The following is an 18,946-nucleotide window of genomic DNA, read 5'->3' as shown; positions in this document are numbered from 1 at the left end:
ACAGCGCTGTCAGCACACTTAACTATTACAAAAAGAATTGCATCTTTCAATTAATCCCTTTAAAAGCACCACAGCAAAAAATATCATGGATTATTGGGGAGGGTTACCTCTCCCCCATCCCTCCTGGAATCTATGCCCCAGGCTACAGTTATGGTAAAGTGAATGTGTGCCCACCTAGAAATTTCAAATACCGACCCCCCTAATTAATTCAAACTGGCACCAACACTGGGTCTGAACGGCCCATAAGCCATGTTCAAAATTAACAATAGGTCTATTATATCCAGATAACGTCATTGGAGTCCATAGATAACCTTATTCTCTTGGTTAATAATCGGCCAAAGGGACTCTGATATCATTGTAGTTTTACCACCCAAATCAAATATTGTTGCTCACTGACTAAGAAGAGGGCTTGCACTGCCTTGCCAAGTAAATAGTCGATTGTCAAAGTGAAAGAAGCTCCGTCCACGGGATGGGCGGTCGTCTGTGTCCATAATAGTGAGAGTGTGTTGTAGCTGTTGGCATTGCATTTTGAGTAGCAGGACTGAACGTAGCAGTGCACTAACTGAAGAGAAGCCCTCAGTGTGCATGTATGGATGAATAACACGCGCAAAATATTCTACTGGACTAATCAATTGATTTCTGCCTCTCTCCATACTTCAAGGACTTTGACATAACGAGAACATGTGAACTACACGCAGCTGTCGCGGTTGGCCTACGAACGATCTCGCTCCGATGACTTTAATGACCCTCTTCCTGGCATTGATCGTAGGATTTTGGAATAAGTCAGCAAAACGTAAAGCAATGGTAGGGAACGAAGACGTACTCACCAGCTCTTCTACGCTCACTTTTATTGCCAAAAAGGAGTTAAAACATCAATCGTCTCTTGCTGTATTGGGCTTTGCACTGCAATGGACCAGTGCATTTATAATTTCATTGTGATTTCTCTGGTCATGCTCAATCCATTGAGTGTCAAATAGTGTTTATATATTACCCTTACTGGCATTTTGCTACAGAAATATGGAGTATATTTAGCTGTATTTGCCTACACAAATATAATGGGGTGATTATATTACAATTAGTAATTTTACAAATTGTTGTGCTGAAAGTAAAACTAACATATGTACGAATAAATACCTCTAGGAATACCTAGTTAATAAGATCCGTGACTGAAGCAAATCAACTTTCAGTCGCACTCACAGCTGACGCTTCCGCAGGCATTTATTCACTTATGGATGCGAATTTTCGCTCACGACGATCTTTCGCGTGCACACCGGCGAAATCGCGTTCACACACGCAGCATTTCCCTTTACTAATGATTAACTTTAATGATAAATAAATGGCAGTCATGGTCGTTATTTTCATGATGATTTAAACCTTAAGCAAACATGTAAAACTGTCCCTGGAGCATCCAGCAAAACTTGTGAAAGAGGTTAGTGTTATATTAACAATCAATACACATGCAAGCAATTACACAAAGTCATCATTTTGATGAATTAGTTCAAGATTTGTCATTCTTCCCACAAGGTTTCGACAGGCTGTGCGCTTTGCTTCCTAGAACTGATGTACTTAGAGTAAATCAAATAATCACTTCTCTTTTTCAAACAAACGGAGGGATTTTTGCAGCTTTTTGGTCCTGACATTAAATGAATGTATGCTGTTTTACAGAGAACTGGAAGATGTGGTTGTAACCATTGGTGCTTTGAGAATCACTTGGAATGTCCTTTGAACACAGAGGTTTGGAATTCTTTCTTAATTCTGAGGTATATCTAAGAAATACGACTGCTTATTTTCTTTGCTGATTGCTGTGTGTATGTGGCACAACTACTGAATGGGTTACTAAAACAATAAAAGACCTGCTTAGGGGAGATTGGGCCGTGTTGTCACAATGTTTTTCACTTTTCAATTTGACATTTCAGCAGTCAATTTAATAAGGTACACACAGTAGCTTTAAGGATTGACTTCAATTGGGGGTCTGGGTTGCTCAGCGAGTATTGACTCTGACTATCACCCCTGGAGTTGCAAGTTCGAATCCAGGGTGTGCTGAGTGACTCCAGCCAAGTCTCCTAAGCAACCAAATTGGCCCTGTTGCTAGGGAGGGTAGAGTCACATGGGGTAACCTCCTCGTGGTCACGATTAGTGGTTCTCGCTCTCAATGGGGCACGTGGTAAGTTGTACATGGATTGCGGAGAGTAGCATGAGCCTCCACATGCTGTGAGTCTCCGCGGTGTAATGAACAGCAAGCCACGTGATAAGATTCGCGGATTGACGGTCTCAGAAGCGGAGGCAACTGAGACTTGTCCTCCGCCACCCGGATTGAGGTGAGTAACCGCACCACCACGAGGACCTACTAAGTAGTGGGAATTGGGCATTACAAATTGGGGAGAAAAAAGGGATAAAAAATAAATAAATAAAAAAGTATTGACTTCAAGAAATTAAATACTTACTCTATTGACCAGGATTTTTTTATTTATTAATTTCTTTCTTTTTTACAGTTAATTTAACACACATTGACCTTGTTGTGACATGTCCCAATATTGGGCAATATAAATTATAATTAATAAATTTAGGGCTGTCAATCGATGATTTTTTTAAAATCAAATGAATTACATAACACACTGATTAATTAATCAAATCACAATAAATCGCAAATATCAATATTTAATATGTTGAGTTATTGTGGCAGACGACTAAAGCATTAATGAGACAATACAAAAAGTGGCTTTAGAAGTCAGTATATTGTTTGTTTATTTCTATATCATTGAACAAGCCTACAGTCAACAGTCAGTCCATTTTGCAATTGAGTTGGTCAATCTCTCTTGTTCTCACTGGACACGTTCTTGTGTTCCATCTGCGCTATTTTGAATTGTTGGTTTCTGTACATCAGACGGAAGCTTTTGGAGCATTTTGCTTGTATTTAGCGCCATAAGTGGCGCATTTGTTGTAAAAATAGTTGAAACTTTGAAAACCCTGTCTCAAGATCCCTGTATTCTGTTGCACTAGCTGTCGAGAATGCATCCTGTACATCAGGGTAGTTTGGCTGCTTGCCGTTGCCAAGTACATTTCCACTGATATTAAATATAAACTATACAAGCATCTGCATGTGAGCTTGATAAGGTAAATCACTACTAGAGTGTGCATCATGGCCTCCTACATGCACTATTAATGAGACTCATGTATGGCTGGTAATACGAAACAACAATCTCAGCTTTACTTTGCCTGGAGCAAACAACACTATTATCTGTCATAATCTATGTACGTAATAAGATTGTTAGTCATAGGAAAGAACAGATAGAAAGTCAGTCCATAAGCAACTCAGTAAGCATGGTGACTCAAAAATGATTAGATGACAGAATTATGATCTAAATGACATTTAGTCCTATGATGGTAGTAAAATGCCTTTCTTATTTGAGTAGGGTTAAAGATTAAAGTTCTTATTACTATAGTGCAGGACTGTTATTTATATCATAAAAGCCAGCAATTGAGTCACATAGACTTTGTTCGAAAAGAAGGTATTTTAGAAGGCTGCATAATTTTGTTTGCTTCTAAGACATGTTTTAGCCAAATTCAAAAGTAGTGTTGCATGTATCCTTCGAATAGAATACTATTCCATAATATGTTGCAATGAGCTCAGTGTAAAAAATTCAAAGTGAGAAAAATATTGATTGAAAACATACTTATAATGTATTTTCTGCCTTAAAAGTATAAATACATTTTTTTTCAATTTAACTAATAAATGAATATTTCAATGAAAATTTGTGTGTGCTATGTCAGTGGTTCTCAACCGCTGGGTTGTGACCCAAAAATATGTCTCAAATCTTTTCTAATAGCGTCGCAGATAGCAGGAAACTTAAAAGCTAGGAGAAAATACTCCACATCTTTTATTTAATGACATCAAAGGCAGTTCGTCCAATCAAATTCATCGGTCATTTAGAAGCTAACCGAATTAGACAGTTGCCATCATGGACAGCTTGGTTCACATGCCCTCATCCTCAAAAACCATGAACAAAACTATGCAAGGTAACAGAAAATGCAACTAAATATAAGTTCATTTGTAGTGAGGATGGTTTGCGTTGAGTTGATTTTGAATCTGCAATTTTTATGTGGTGAATTGTTGGCTGCCAAGAGCATGCAATTTAAAATTGAAAAGACATTTAAAAAAAATTGTTAGTTGTCCTATTGAGCCTATGTTATGTTAAAGGAATATTCCGGGTTCAATACAAGTTAAGCTCAATGGACAATGGACATTTCCACAAAAATTAATTTCAACTTGTCCCTAATTTTCAGGGAATTTCTTACAATGGAAGTGAAAGGGGCCAATTTCTGGAGGGTGTAAAGGCAGAAATGTCAAGCTTATAATTTTCTAAATGCAGTTACATTAATATTTCTACAGTAGGTAACATTTGTGTATTATTTGAGTTGTAAAGTTGTTAAATTATTTTTTACAGTCATTTTAGGGATTTAATGTTTACGGTGTTATGTCATCATGGCAATAAAGTTGTAAAACTGGATATAACTTTACATAGAAAAGGTTAGTAAGCGATTTTATAGCACTAAAATTATGTTAACACACATTGTTTATGTCTTGTGGCTATACTTTTGAAACAATGAGTATTTTAAAGTTTATGGATAATTCACTATTCACTCACTGTAACTGAGATTTTGGCTTTTTTTTTAAAGAAAAGGAGGGGCAAGTTGAAATTAATATAATTTTTTTGTGGTATTCAACATTATGCCACAAATGCTGTCGATTGAGCTTAACTTGTATTGAACCTGGAATATTCCTTAAATCATTTTGCGAGTTGTTAGGCCAGTGCAGTTCAGTTTTGATTACTTTTGTTCGATTTTGGTGCTGGTTGTGTTGGGTTGCTATAGTCTGTTTAGAAGCACTGCCATAGACTCGTGCTCCATTAGTTGAAACTGCTGACTTAAAACGGAGAGCATTGGAAATGTATGTTTAATGGAAATGGAGCAATCATAATCGTTTGTGGTTGCAGGACTTTTTAACTGTTTTACAGTAAGTGCTAGAGCGGAAGTTTATTTGTACGAGATTGAATGAAGGCAGTATAATGCTCACTGTGCCGTTGAAGGAGGGGAGCTTTGTCACCTGTGAGAAGAATTTACAGTACATTTTACACCGTGGTTTGGTTGAAAAGTTAGTATGTCACTGCACGTCCTTAAAGCTGATGTGTATCATTTTTTTGACTGTACAATTCTTTCAACCAATGGTTTGAGTTTTGGGTGGGACTTTCTGGTCGATCAATGGCGGATGCTGGAAGCTTTCCAGAATCTCTTTGTAAACATTGATTGTTCGGTGACACTAGAGGCATAGAAATTACACACTTTCACTTTAAAAGGAAAGTGGTTTTCAATGTCAATATCAAGGCAAATGCAAAAGCAGTCAGTATATAGAAACAGAGTTTACGCATCAGGGAAACGACAACACCTGCTTGTCAACTTTTCATTAAAAGGTGTGTGTGTGAGGTTTAGCTGTAAACTTTTTCTGAAAGTACAACCGAAAGTACTTTTTTCTGCCTTGAATGTTGAAACACAATCTCTTTTAATGCCCATTAGGAAGAAATAAGTAAATAATAATTTAATAGTATTAGTTAGTTGTCTCATGACAACTCTTAATAATTTGTACGAGATGGCGAAATCATAAGATATCGTGTGACTCGGCTTTTATTCCCGTAGAGACCAACCAATCATCAAACAGAATTTCAAATTGATACAATACTGGCATTAAATTTTAGCTAGCTTCCTATCCAACACTTTATTTTGAGAAAGGAAACATCGGTGAACACATTTGGTTACTTCTGTATTTATGAGTGTTTAGAGATAATAATAGCATTTTTGCTAGTTTGTTTATTTTTCTCTCTGAGAGTAAAAGTCGTGTTTTTGTACGATTTTCTTACGTTTTTGCCATCTCGTACTATGATTAAGATTCATCATGAGACTGGGTTTTAAAAACACAAACATTTAAATTAGGGATGTCATGATACCATTTTTTTGAGAATGAGTACCGACACTTTTTGGTACTTGCCGATACCAATACCTGTTTTTTTTTGTTTTAGTTTTTCTGAATTCCATATTAACAGTTTAATTAAATTTTATCATCAAAATGATGTGTAAATAAATTCATTCATTAAAAATTTAATCAAATAAAAATAGAACAATTCATTTGAACATAATATTGTATTATTTTTATCAAATGAAGTGCTTTTATACAGAACCTCACAGCACAATCCACAATACAACATTGGAGTTATTTTTTTCAGAGCATCACAGATGTGAGATATTGCTTTAAAGTAATACAATTACTATTAGTATTAGTAGTTGTATTACAGTGCATATTACATAACTATACAGTAGTGATGTATTTCTGTTCTACTTTTTTCCATTTAAATGTAGCTTTTATTTTGGCGGAAACGTTTATTTTGAAGCCCTTTCCATTTCTGTGTGTTTTTTGTTTTTTTGGACTATAGCATTTCACTTCCAGAAAAGCAGGTCGTCACGTGACCCAGTGAGATTATTAAACTGCAAAAGGCTGCTATTTAATTAAATATGTAGTCTGTGTGTGCCTCGTGCTACAAAGTGAATGAGCGCTCTGCTCACTGTCATCTGCTACAAACAGAGCATGCAATGCTCATGATGGTGTTTTCCGTGTATGAGCCAAAGAGCTGTAAAAGGTATGAGACACAACACCAACTCCACACATTCACAAATGCTCACATTTGAAATGCTCAGCACATGCAAACTATATATTTATCTCATTAAAATGCAGCCTTTGCATTTTACTAATCACACCAGAACATAACGTTATTTTAATTTGTGCGATGAATGTTTACGCAATGACTTTCGTACATCAGATGGTATCGGTTTTTGCTATCGGAGCATTTTTTACGAGCACTACAAGTACATGAGCGCGGTGTCGATTCTGTCGATACCAGTATCAGTATCAGGACATCCCTAATTTAAGTAAGTTCTCATTAAATAATTTCATATGATTTTTCATTTTGGAAGTTGAGACTGTGAAAATAAATAAATTATTTTTAATTTTAAATGTTTTAATTTGAACCATATCAAATTAAAAGGTGTTTGTTTGTTTGTGTTTGTTTATGAGCGTTTAGCTGTCTGAGTGCTCTGTTGCCGATGGCTGACAGTCATGAAATGCAGACTCTGCAAGACCTCGAGAAAACGATAGTAGAGACAGAACATTTATTTCGAGTAAGTCACGTATATATTTTATGATGTACTGTTACTTCAGATATAAGAATATTAGGTTTGTCCTTGTTTTTCCATTTTATTACCACACTTGCTTAAAAGTCACTAATTCTTGAATATACATCATGACTGAGTCAATAATAAAATACTATGTTAAGATTTCATTTAATATTTCATATTATGAAATGATTACTACTAAATGATAAACAATATTATTATACCATTAAGGACACAGATTTGGACTATTTTATTTGTATGAAAATGATGAAAACTAAATAGAATTGATCAAATTAATATTTTTGTTATGTACATAGTTAGAAGGTCCCTGTTTAATAAATAGCATTAGCAGAGAGAGAATTACTTTTATATGTTAGCAAAATGGAAAACTGAAATACACCCTTAAGAATTGGAATAGAATCTAAACGAAATCCGAATTAAATTGTCAGGTTGTGAATCAGAATCGAATCTAATAATCAGCCCTATTCTAGAAACCTGTTTGAAAACAATGGTTATTTTTTCAATTCTGTTCTGTTTGTAGGACTAGAATTCCCAATACTAGGAAACTTCATTCAGTTGAACAGTAGGTTTAAATGCTGTCTTTTTTCAATATTTATGTTTTTCCAGAGTTCTGATGCCCGATTGTACACACCAAATATTGACAATATTGAAGTAAGTTCATTTAATAACTATTAAAAACATAATTAAAATAATTTTTGTTATCCGTAATCATTAATGGGTACAAAAACAACAAATGATATACTTTAATTTGACTAATGCTAATTATTTCCACTGCGTAAAAATGAATCCAGTGCTAACGCTATGTTTGTCTGCAGAATTGCACAAATAAGTTTATTGACTGTTATCTGCTGGAGATGAATGTTCTCCTGCATGAAGAAAACGTAACCTTTCGAAACAAGATGAAGATCAAGAAAACTTTAGATCAATATACCAAATATGTAAGTTGAAGTAATATCAAAATATGCATGTAATAACACAAAATGTGCAGCCAGTAAGTAATGGGGTTTTTGTGTTTTGGATTGCTTCTCAAGAACTGCTTAGAACGATATCCATGCGAAGTACAAGAACTCACCAATTCCACAGTGTTCTTTCAAAGGATGAAGACGTTTCTCACAAAACTGAAGATACTTTGTAAAGGCAAACTTCATGTATATACATGTGATTAGAACAAGACCTTTTTTTTCTCAGATAACATGTAAAATAAGCTTATTTGTGTCTGTTATCATAATATCTATTAAATTATGCCAGTGACTTTATATCAATATTTATATGTAACACTGTCCAAACCTGTCTCAGGCTGTCATTTTGTTCATGCTATATTCTTACAAAAATATATTTTCGTAAAAAAGGTTTTCTAAATATTCCCTAGGTGTGAATGTCTTCTAATTGTACAGAATTTAAGGTAAATATATAAATATGATAAGTAAATATATTGTTAAATACTGTTTAACGTTTTGATGCAAGGATGAGATTAGATGGTGCTGAAAAATGGTTTTATATTTGCATATACTGCTGTTTTACATTCAGTGTCTTGTTACATTAAAGCACTTTTCACTGACAATGGATGGGATCATTTATTCAAATTTAAATCGGATAATTTCCTATGTATGTGCTCCCTCAGGTGTGGGCGATATGACCAAAATCTTATGTCATGGTATGAGTAATTTGATGAGTTATTTGCTCTGAAAATAGTAGACGTGCCATGGAAGCAACTTACTGCAACAATTGCACAGCAGTGATGGTATGGTACGTGACCAGCTGTACAGAAAACACTGGAAAAAATTGTGGCAATGTATCAGGCCCATTTCTGAGCATATGTGATCCCTAAGCGAAATCCTACTTGGAGCCATGGAGAAATAAAAGTAAAAAAAAAAATTCAAAAAGACTTTACTTTGCAGGGCCCCATGGTTGCTTGGGAGCCCTAAGCGGCAACTTACACTGCTTATAGCTAGAAACGGCCCTGCATTATATGCATTTAAACATTTTTTGAGTCAAGTGCGATCAATCAATGTGACTTAAAGCTGAAGTGTGCGATTCCCATATAATTTTCAATAGGTGAGTTTTTAAACGATAACTTGTAAACTTTTAAAGACAGACCTACCGTGAGCTTTGAGGTTGTTAATCGATGGTATATGCCTCTGTTGGAGCCATCAATCCTCGTTATTTCAACTGATTTTTTTTTTTTTCAATCATGTTTAACAGAATTTGTCAACCTGGTCTCACAGAATGAATGTTACTTTAACATCTCTTTGCAAAATGACTTTTACGTGCCAAATTCTTCGTTTTGCCGCAGTTTCCTGGTGAAATAAACAGTGCGTTTTATTTACTTTCACACAAAAATTACAACTAAATTGGCTGATTATGACTTTACAAACATACATTTTTCACTCTATTACTCATACACTATTATGATATTGAAACGCTTTTACTACTGTATAACGCATAATTTGAAAAAACAATAACGACACGGTTGTTTCAGAAAATGTGCTTTTCATTTTAGCATTTTGTTTTTGGACACTTTCGATTAAGTTTAGGTGTTGGTTCAGGGTAAGGATGTCTGTTTTGTGTCTACCTCTCATTTGATTTTAGATCACTATTGGTTTGGTTTAGATTAAAGTTTAAGGTTACTCAGTAAAACCTTGTCTGATTACGACACCATTTCACTCGCTTTTGGTGCCCCCCGCTGGACATTTCACTGGGAAAATGCAGCAAAACATGTAATAAAGAAAAATAATTTCGTTTTGCAAAAATGTTGCCAAAGTCACTTAATCTTCATGAGATCAGGCTGGAATTTGTGTGGAATAACTACACTACCCATGATCTTGCAGGAAACAATCGACCAATTAGAGAATCGTGGTAAACAAAGTGCGCCAAAAGAGCTCCGCAGCGACCGCCCACTCCCAATCGAGTCTTCCTACACTCTCAAACTACTTATATATTTGTATATACCTGAACATTTTGCACACACACACACACACACACACACACAAAAACAACATAAAAGATAACTTTAAACTTTAAAGCAACAGTTTTATATATTTCCATTGTTTTTAATTCGATTATGTCATTCACAATATTTCATGGGATTGTAGTTCATTCCCTCATAATAGTCAGAAAGGACACAATCTCGTATCTTTGTCTTTTTGTTCGATTAAAAAAAAAAAAAAATTGTGCCTCAAATCAAAGATTGTAATTTTGTGATTTACCTCAGACTGGTTTGGTTCATGGCTTAGAACTCTTTTATGAAGGATTTTATGAAATCCCAATGGAAAAAATGAGCTGGAAAAATAATTCCGTAACCAAGATGGTTGAAAATGTGGGCTGGCACTGTTGCGCTCTATAGCAATATAAATACTCCGCCCCCATCTGCCATAGGCCAGGTCAGATAGGAACATATAGTCCCACCCTAAAATCGTGCCATTGGTTAAGTCAGTGTCCCAATCTCAGGTGAGCAATGTTTTGATAGTGCCAGTGTTTACACCTTTCTGGGGAAGATCAACCTACGAACAGTTTACAGTTGTCTCTACCTATTAAGTTGGGATTGGAGAGAGTATTTTAACACTGAAAAAATAAAGTGCAGCTTCAGTCTAAGTTTCAGACTTGGGTTTCCATCACTGCAAATAAGCAATGCCACAAGGCATCAGATGATTTCACAGTAAATCGGCAATACAGTCAGCACTTATGAACTCCGTTGTGATGGACTGTCACGTAAAACATCTTCGTTTCTTTGTTGTTCTTACGCCCATGCAACATAGACACGTGGCGTAATTGTTTTGTAACCATATGCATGTGACTTCTTTCAGGGAGACATCCTGTTCTGACAAATAAAAGATGGACCATTTATAAACATGAATGTGAACAATCAAGAAGTCTATTGTTCAGATATTCAGATAAACACAAACAAGGCATATACCATGTCATCCAAACCATTTCAGGACACTTTTTTTGGTCCAACCAACCTGGTCCAACTGTACCGTGAGAGGTATCCAATAAAACAAAACCAAACAAAAAAATTAAATAAACAGAAAACAGACTGAAATAAATGCTGAAAAAGTGACATTTGATATGAATAGTTTATAGCATAACTTAAAAGTGAAATGTGTTTTTTATGCGGCACCGAACAGAACTGCGAAAATAAAGACTGTTTCCAAACATATAGTCCTGCCTCAAACTCATGCCTGGTCGAGCCAAACAGAGCAATGTTTTGAAAGCAATTTAGTTTTTACATTGGCTTAATTATAGTTGTCTATGCATATTAAGCTGAGTTAAGATAAAGCTTTTAACTTTAAAAAAATTACACACATCACATTTAACAGAGCGAATGTTTTTTTATACAATATGCCAGCATATAGGGTGCATATTATGTAAACTTAGTTAATATACAGTAAATTATGTGCAAAAGTGCATACATGTTAAATTTACAGACCCCTTAATTGCTGACTGCTCTTATAGAAACAATGTTTTTCCTAGAATTGTCCAAATAAACATAAGTGATATATTGTACAATTGCTATATATGTCAATACAAATAAGAAAACAATATATAACACACTTTTAAAAAACAGGTTAAAGGTAACAACAAAGGAACAAACATATACAAAAAAAGGAATGAATGTGGGCTGATATGTAACCATAAAAACTGCAAACAATAACTTTTGTTCCTGGTAAAGGACACCCCGCCTTCCACGTTCAATAGAAAACATTCATACACATTTGATGATTTACATGTAAAAAAATACAATTACAAAAAAACGAAATCTAAATTACTTTTAAATGGCGCATTGCTTTTTTTTTTTTTTTTTTGCTCCATTAGCCTTCTTTGTTTTATTGCATCATACAGTCTATAAAATATAAATGTATGTCATCTTCAATAGACATTTTGTTTTAATACATTATTTAAAAAAATACAACGAAAATTTGAAATACTTTTCCATTCCTAGTGGCTGATGTGTGCATGTATATACTGTGTATATATATATATATATATATATATATATATATATATATATATATATATATATATATATATATACACACACACACACACACAGTATACACAGTATATATATATATATAAACATAAAACACATGTCTGTACAGTGGGGTCCAAAAGTCTGAGACCACTAGTGAAAATGTGTCTATTTTGGATTCTTTTCATAAAAAATGTCATAAGTTTTATTATCAGTGTGGTGCCTTGATCCCACAATGTAATAAAAAATAAATAAATAAAAAAATAAAAAAGTAATCCTAACTTTAAATCTCACGATTCTGACTTAATTTCTCACAAGTGCCAGATTTAAAGTCACAATTACATAATATAAACTCACAATTACGATAAATAGTTGCAATTGTGAGTTTAAAAACAATACAACTGTAACTTTATAACTCGCAGTTTTGAGAAATAGATAGTGGCAATTGCGTGATATAAATCTATAAAACCTCTTAATTGGAACTTTATTTCTTGTAATTACCCACAATTTAGTTTATATCACACAATTTTGTTATATTGAATATTTAGAATAGCGACTGCCAAAATTTTGAGATATAAGTCGCAACTGCAAAGTTTTAAAGACTGTATATCTCTCAATTACAACTTTATTTGTCGTAATTACAAAATATAAACTCACAATTTATTTACTGCACAACCGTGACAAATTGCGCCAAAATTGTGAAAGTTACGAAATTATGAGATATTGGTCACAACTGTGAAGTTTTGTAGACTGTATATCTCTCAATTACGATTTTATGGTTTGGTTCAGCTACCAAGTCAGACATCAGAAGATTTCAAAGGATCAAAGTTCGGACTGCTGAGAGGATTATTAGCGCTCCCCTACCCACCCTGCTAGAACTGCACACTTCCAGAGTGACGGAAAGGGGCTGTTAAAATCACTCTTGACCCCATTCCCCCAGCACACTTCCTTTTCAAACTGTTGCCCTCTGGCCGGCACTACAGAGCATTGAGCACCAGAACAGCCTGGCACAGGAACAGTTTTTTTTCCCTCAGGCCATCCACCTCATGAACAGTTAAAACTGCCCCAAAATACTTTCCTTTGGTCAATACAACCATGTGCAATATTCAATCCATCCATTCCTACTTATATCCATATTTCATTTATATTCTGTAACATATCCTACCTCTTCTTCAATACATTACATCACCTGCACATAACTGTATATCTGTATATAAAATATTCGAACAACATTATTGCTCTATTGTATATTTCTCTTTTTCATCGGTTCTATCTTTTTTTTTGTTTGTCACTATATGTTTAAATGCATATGTTTGTATGTATGTACAGTGGATATAAAAATCTACACACCCCTGTTAAAACAGCAGGTTTTTGTGATGTAAAAAATTGAACAAAGATAAATCATTTCAGAACTTTTGCGCCTTTAATGTAAAAATGACAACCTATGCAATGCCACTGAAAACCAAAGTGACACATTTCATAAAAAACAAAAAAAACAAAACGTAGAACAACCTAACTGCATAAGTGTGCACATCCCTGAACTAATACTTAGACAAAGCACCCTTTGATTTTATTACAGCACTCAGTCTCAGTTTGGATAAGAGTTTATTAGCTTGGCACATCTTGACTTGGGAATATTTTCCCACTCTTCTTTGCAAAACTGTTCCAGATCTGTCAAACTGCGAGAGCATCTCCTGTGTACGGCCCTCTTCAGGTCCCCCCACAGATTTTCTATAGGATTCAGGTCTGGGCTCTGGCTGGGCCATTCCAAAACATTCATATTTTTTTGCTGAAGCCATTCTTTTGTTGATTTGGATGTGTGCTTTGGATCATTGTCATGCTGAAAGGTGAAAGATCTCTTCATTTTCAGCTTTCTAGCAGATGCCAGAAAGTTCTGTGCCAAAATTGACTGGTACTTGGAGCTATTCATGATTCCCTCCACACTCACTAAAGCCCCAGTTCCAGCTGAAGAAAAGCAGCCCCAAAACATGATGCTGCCACCACCATGCTTCACCGTGGGTATGGTGTTCTTTTGCTGATGTGTTGTGTTGTTTTTGCACCAAACATACCTTTTACAATTTGGGGCAAAACGTTCAATCTTGGTCTCATCAGACCATAACGCATTTTTCCACATGGTTTTGGGAGACTGGATATAGGTTTTTGCCGGGCTTGGATGTTTTTTTTCCTCAGAAAAGGCTTGGTCTTGCCACCTTGCCCCATAGCCCAGACAGAAGAAGAATATGGGAGATAGTTGTCACATGTAGGGAGCAACCAGTAATTGCCAGAAAGAGCTGCAGCTCCTTTAATGTTGCTGTTGGCCTCTTGACAGCCTCCCTGACCAGTTTTCTCTTTGTCTCCTCATCAATTTTGGAGGGATGTCCTGTTCTTAATAATGTCACTGTTGTGCCATACGTTCTCCACTTGTTGATGACTGTCTTCACTGTGTTCCATGGTATATCTAATGCCTTGGACATTTTTTTGTAGCCCTCACCTGAGGGATACCTTTCAACAATGAGATCCCGTTGATGTTTTGTAAGTTCTTTGTGGCCCATGGCTCTTGTAGTAGCATGCAACCAAGAAGATGTCAGAAAAATCCTACAAGAACAGCCGAGATTTATTTAGAATCACTTCAGGTGAAGACAGACATGTACTATTTCACATGAGCTTTGATGATTGGTTGATTCTGAACACAGCCACATACCTAATTATAAAAGGGTGTGCACACTTATGCTAATAACAAATTTTACATTAAAGGTGCAAAAAGTCTGATACAATTTATCTTTGTTTAATTTTTTACATCACAAAAACCTGCTGTTTTAACAGGGGTGTGTAGACTTTTTATATCCACTGTACATGTGGTTGCATTTGCACTGGAAGCTTCTGTCACCATGACAAATTCCTTGTGTGTGTAAGCATACTTGGCAACAAAGCTCATTCTGATTCTGGTTTATTTCTTGTAATTACGAAATATAAACGTGCAACTTATTTATTACACAATCGCGACTGCGAAAATTGCAAACGTTGAAATTGAGAGATATAAAGTCACAATTGCGAAGTTTTATAGATTTTATCTCGTAATTATGAGTTTATGTCACGTGATTGCAACTTTATATCACAATTTTTACCATATTTCTTGCAATTGTGAGAAATAAAGTTACACTTGTGATATATAAAGTAAGAAATACCTCTTATTTTTTATTCCATGGCAGGATACGGCTTCCATATATCAATATTACAATTTGAGTGGAAAGCTGAATTGAACTTTGCTCATGTTTTGAGAATGTTCCAAAAAGCATCAGAAATCTGACCATTTGCACAAAAAAAGTTAACATGGTCAAAGTCACAAATTTGCTTACATTTGTTTAGTGACCTAGAAGTAGTGCAGAATCTTCAACATTTCATGTTCTTTTTACATTATAACGTTTTACATTCTTTAAAATCCTAAAACTTATTCCCAGGTTTAAATCGGAAAAAAAATGCCACGTTTTCCATGTGGTCTCATACTTTTAGACTTTAAATATTAATGGTCAACTATAATCTCTATCCTCAATATGTTTCATGAGTCCACCTTCCCATAAGTTCCTTCAGGTGGCCGATAGTATTTGGGAAACGCCATCAGCTGCAGCATGTTGAATGCATATTTTCGGCACTTTATATTCTTTTGCACATTTTCAATCCGGCAGCCTTCTCTGATGAAAGGAATATGAAGAAAGACATAAAATGAAAGTGATGATGATGAAATTATTAAACAAACAGAGCCAAAACGACAGTGTTTCAACGTGCACGTTAATAATGCAAAGTATGAGGAAACAATCAGAATCTTCTGAATAAATGACACTTCATTTATCAAAGACAATCACAATGAATTTAGAGTATGCCCAAAACAAACATACATCCATTTCCTCATTTCCTTCTAAAAAGCAAACAAAACTATGTGCAGCTTTTCAAATGCTAAAATTTTTGGAAAAGTTTGCCCCAAAATCAAAACACTATTATCATTTACTTGCAATGACTGGTATCAATGACATATTTCATGGTGTTTTTATGATGTTTTTTGTCCTTTTTTGGAGCTTGGGCTTGTGAACTTGTACGTTGTTTTTAGTATAATATTAAATACATGTAAACATCACTCCCTTATTTGTGCAGATTGTAGTTGAGAGAAAGAGAAGTAGTCATAGGAAGCAAGAAATTTAGACAGAGCTCGTGTATGGCATAATCAGCAGTTTATTGGTATTTTGCAAGCAAAAAAACAAGACTTAAAATGAGCCACACCACCAACAGGTGGGAGCTGACAAGCAGAAGTGCGATTGGATAGAAGTGGCGTGACGCCGGCTTGTTAATAGCTATGGAGCCCGTCTCAGGGTCGTCCCATTGGGTTACCTCTCCCTGGGCCAAACGACCGCTGAGTGTTCCCACAACAAATCAAGAGAGAGAAGAGACACAAAGAGACACACACACACATTCAGGAAAAAGTTAGTAAAATAGGTCAGTTTGGCCACACACACACAAACAAACAAACAAATTCAAGAAAAAGTCATTTAAATGGGTTGGTCTGGTCATGATCGTGCAAGAAATTTTAAGCACACACATTCATCTGGCCATGAAGACCCAAAACACACATACTGTGTACACACAAACAGAGCTGCTTTTAAAATGATGATGAGAAAATGGAAAATGGTGACAGATTTCATGGAAATCAATACATTTGAAGAGCAGGGAAGATTTGAGTTCTTGGGAAGTGCAAGTCAGTCAACAGACTTTACAATGCTGAATATAAATGATTATAACAGATTTGGGCAACACTGCACCCTAACACTCTGATAAGAAAAATGATTTGAAACCTATGATGATTACATTTCATATAGTGTCATACGGTGTTCATTATGAATGGTGTTGTGTGGTGTACAGTGTTAACACAAGCAATGTTATGCCTTTAATTTGAAAAAATAAAAATAAAAAAATGTTTATGTTTTATATGCAGGTTTTCCACACTTGTTCCTCAGTATATTTCCATGACTATTCCAGTTCCTTGTGATTACTGGTTAAGTATTTTTTGAAATCATTTTTTAAATATTACACTCACAGTAAGGAATTTCTAGCAAATACAAATATTTGAGAGCCAAGCATTACTAGAATAAATAATTGTACTATAAAAATTCCCAAATCTTTTTCAAGACCTTATAAGATTTAATGATTTTCCATGATTATAAGATTGTATTCATTCCCAAGACTTTTTAGGATTTAATTCATTTCTGTGACTTCAAAATTTTATACATTTCCAAGACTTTCATGGTTTAAGATTGCATTAATTTTCATAATTTTCCATTAATTAAAAATTAAGTTCTTATTATTTCCATAATATTCCATTACTTTTTTAAACATTTTTATTAATTACAAAGACTTTTTCATGATTTAGGATTTTACAAATTTCCAATGACTAAGATTTAAAATGTTTGTTATTTCCATAATTTCCAATGATATTTTATTAATTTCCATGACTTTAAGATTTAATTGATTTCCAAGAATTTTTCATGATTTAAGATTATATTAATTTCCATACTTTTCCATGAATTAAGATTTTAAGTTTTAATTATTTCCTTAATTTTCCATGACAATAAGTTAGAACAGAATAGAATTTACACTGTGTGCATTGTATTTAAGGTACTGTTTTGTATTGTAATTTTATGTTGTATGATTGATTGTACATTTTAGCGGGTGTTGAGTATAAACCAAATTTTCCCATGGGGACAATAAAGTATATTCTATTTTATTTTCCATGACTTTTAGATTTTATAATTTACATTAATTTATACATTTTTAATCATTTCCATGACTTCAATATTTTAATTTTAACTCAAGCCTTTTTATGACCTTTTAAGATTTTATTAATTTCCATAACTTCCATGTTTTCCAAGCCTGGAAAAAACGAAATTAAAACATTTACGGATTTATTTCTGTAATTATTTCTGTAAAACGGTATTATTTTTTCCAAGACCCTATCATGACTTTTACAGATTTTGATAACTTCCATAACTTCTCCAGTCTTGGAAAACACAAAATTCCAAAATGTAATTTATAATTATATTTATTTATTACACATTATACATTTTGCACATATACAGTGAAATTCTTTTTTTTTTTCACATATCCCAGCTAAGCTGGGGTCAGAGTGCAGGGTCAGCCATGATACGGCGCCCCTGGAGCAGATAGGGTCAAGGGCCTTGCTCAAGGGCCCAACAGTGGCATCTTGGCAGTACTAGGGCTTGAACCCCTGACCTTCTTATCAGTAACCCAGAGCCTTAACCGCTGAGCCACCACTGCCCCAAATGTCTGGATATTTCCAGGTTTTCCATGAAACTCTTTATATGAATAAAAAAATGTTAGTGTTACATTTATAGATAGAAACAGTAAGGTCTAAGATCAATCAAGGTGACCTGCACCTGTGTCAGGATACCACGAGCACCAAACATTGTTTCTCTAAGACGATTATTATTTTTAAAAGGGATGAAAGGGTTTATTGCACTGTGATAGTGTTGCAGTCGATGACAAAGGTCATCACAGATTGACATTTATCCAAATGTATCACCACATGTGTCAGAGAAAATGTTTGCACTCTCTCTTTTGGTTCAACACAATTACTGTAAACTGGTTTTGCTACGTCAGATTAAGCATGCATACCAACAAGCTTCTCTTCTCCCATTACAAACTAAACAAACTCTTCACCCTCAGGGCATGAAC

The 18,946-nt window shown here is 34.7% G+C and overlaps 2 protein-coding genes across 4 annotated transcripts in view; one reads left to right on the top strand and one right to left on the bottom strand.

Annotated features, from left to right (window-relative positions):
* Positions 1–482: 482 nt before the first annotated feature.
* LOC127445518 (interleukin-15-like) lies at positions 483–8,815 on the top strand. Its single transcript, XM_051705665.1, has 6 exons — positions 483–804; positions 1,666–1,760; positions 7,128–7,224; positions 7,846–7,890; positions 8,055–8,177; positions 8,271–8,815. Exons 1-6 carry the CDS (start codon positions 733–735, stop codon positions 8,403–8,405), a joined length of 567 nt encoding a protein of 188 aa, XP_051561625.1. The 5' UTR covers positions 483–732; the 3' UTR covers positions 8,406–8,815.
* Positions 8,816–14,331: 5,516 nt separating this feature from the next.
* Positions 14,332–18,946, bottom strand: part of LOC127445511 (type II inositol 3,4-bisphosphate 4-phosphatase-like) — a 129,296-nt gene continuing 124,681 nt past the window's right edge. For 2 of the 3 annotated variants that reach the window (XM_051705645.1, XM_051705646.1), the window contains exon 19: positions 15,927–16,610. In XM_051705645.1, the coding sequence (XP_051561605.1) occupies positions 16,433–16,610 (178 nt within the window). In that variant the 3' untranslated portion in view covers positions 15,927–16,432. Of the gene's footprint in view, positions 15,898–15,926; positions 16,611–18,946 lie in introns of those variants that run through there. The other variant, XM_051705644.1, reaches the window with a different exon arrangement.

This window comes from Myxocyprinus asiaticus, chromosome 8 (genome assembly GCF_019703515.2).
Source record: "Myxocyprinus asiaticus isolate MX2 ecotype Aquarium Trade chromosome 8, UBuf_Myxa_2, whole genome shotgun sequence".
Taxonomy (NCBI): domain Eukaryota; kingdom Metazoa; phylum Chordata; class Actinopteri; order Cypriniformes; family Catostomidae; genus Myxocyprinus; species Myxocyprinus asiaticus.
Note: the sequence above shows the minus strand (reverse complement) of the source record. Positions and strands in the feature narration are given on the sequence as shown.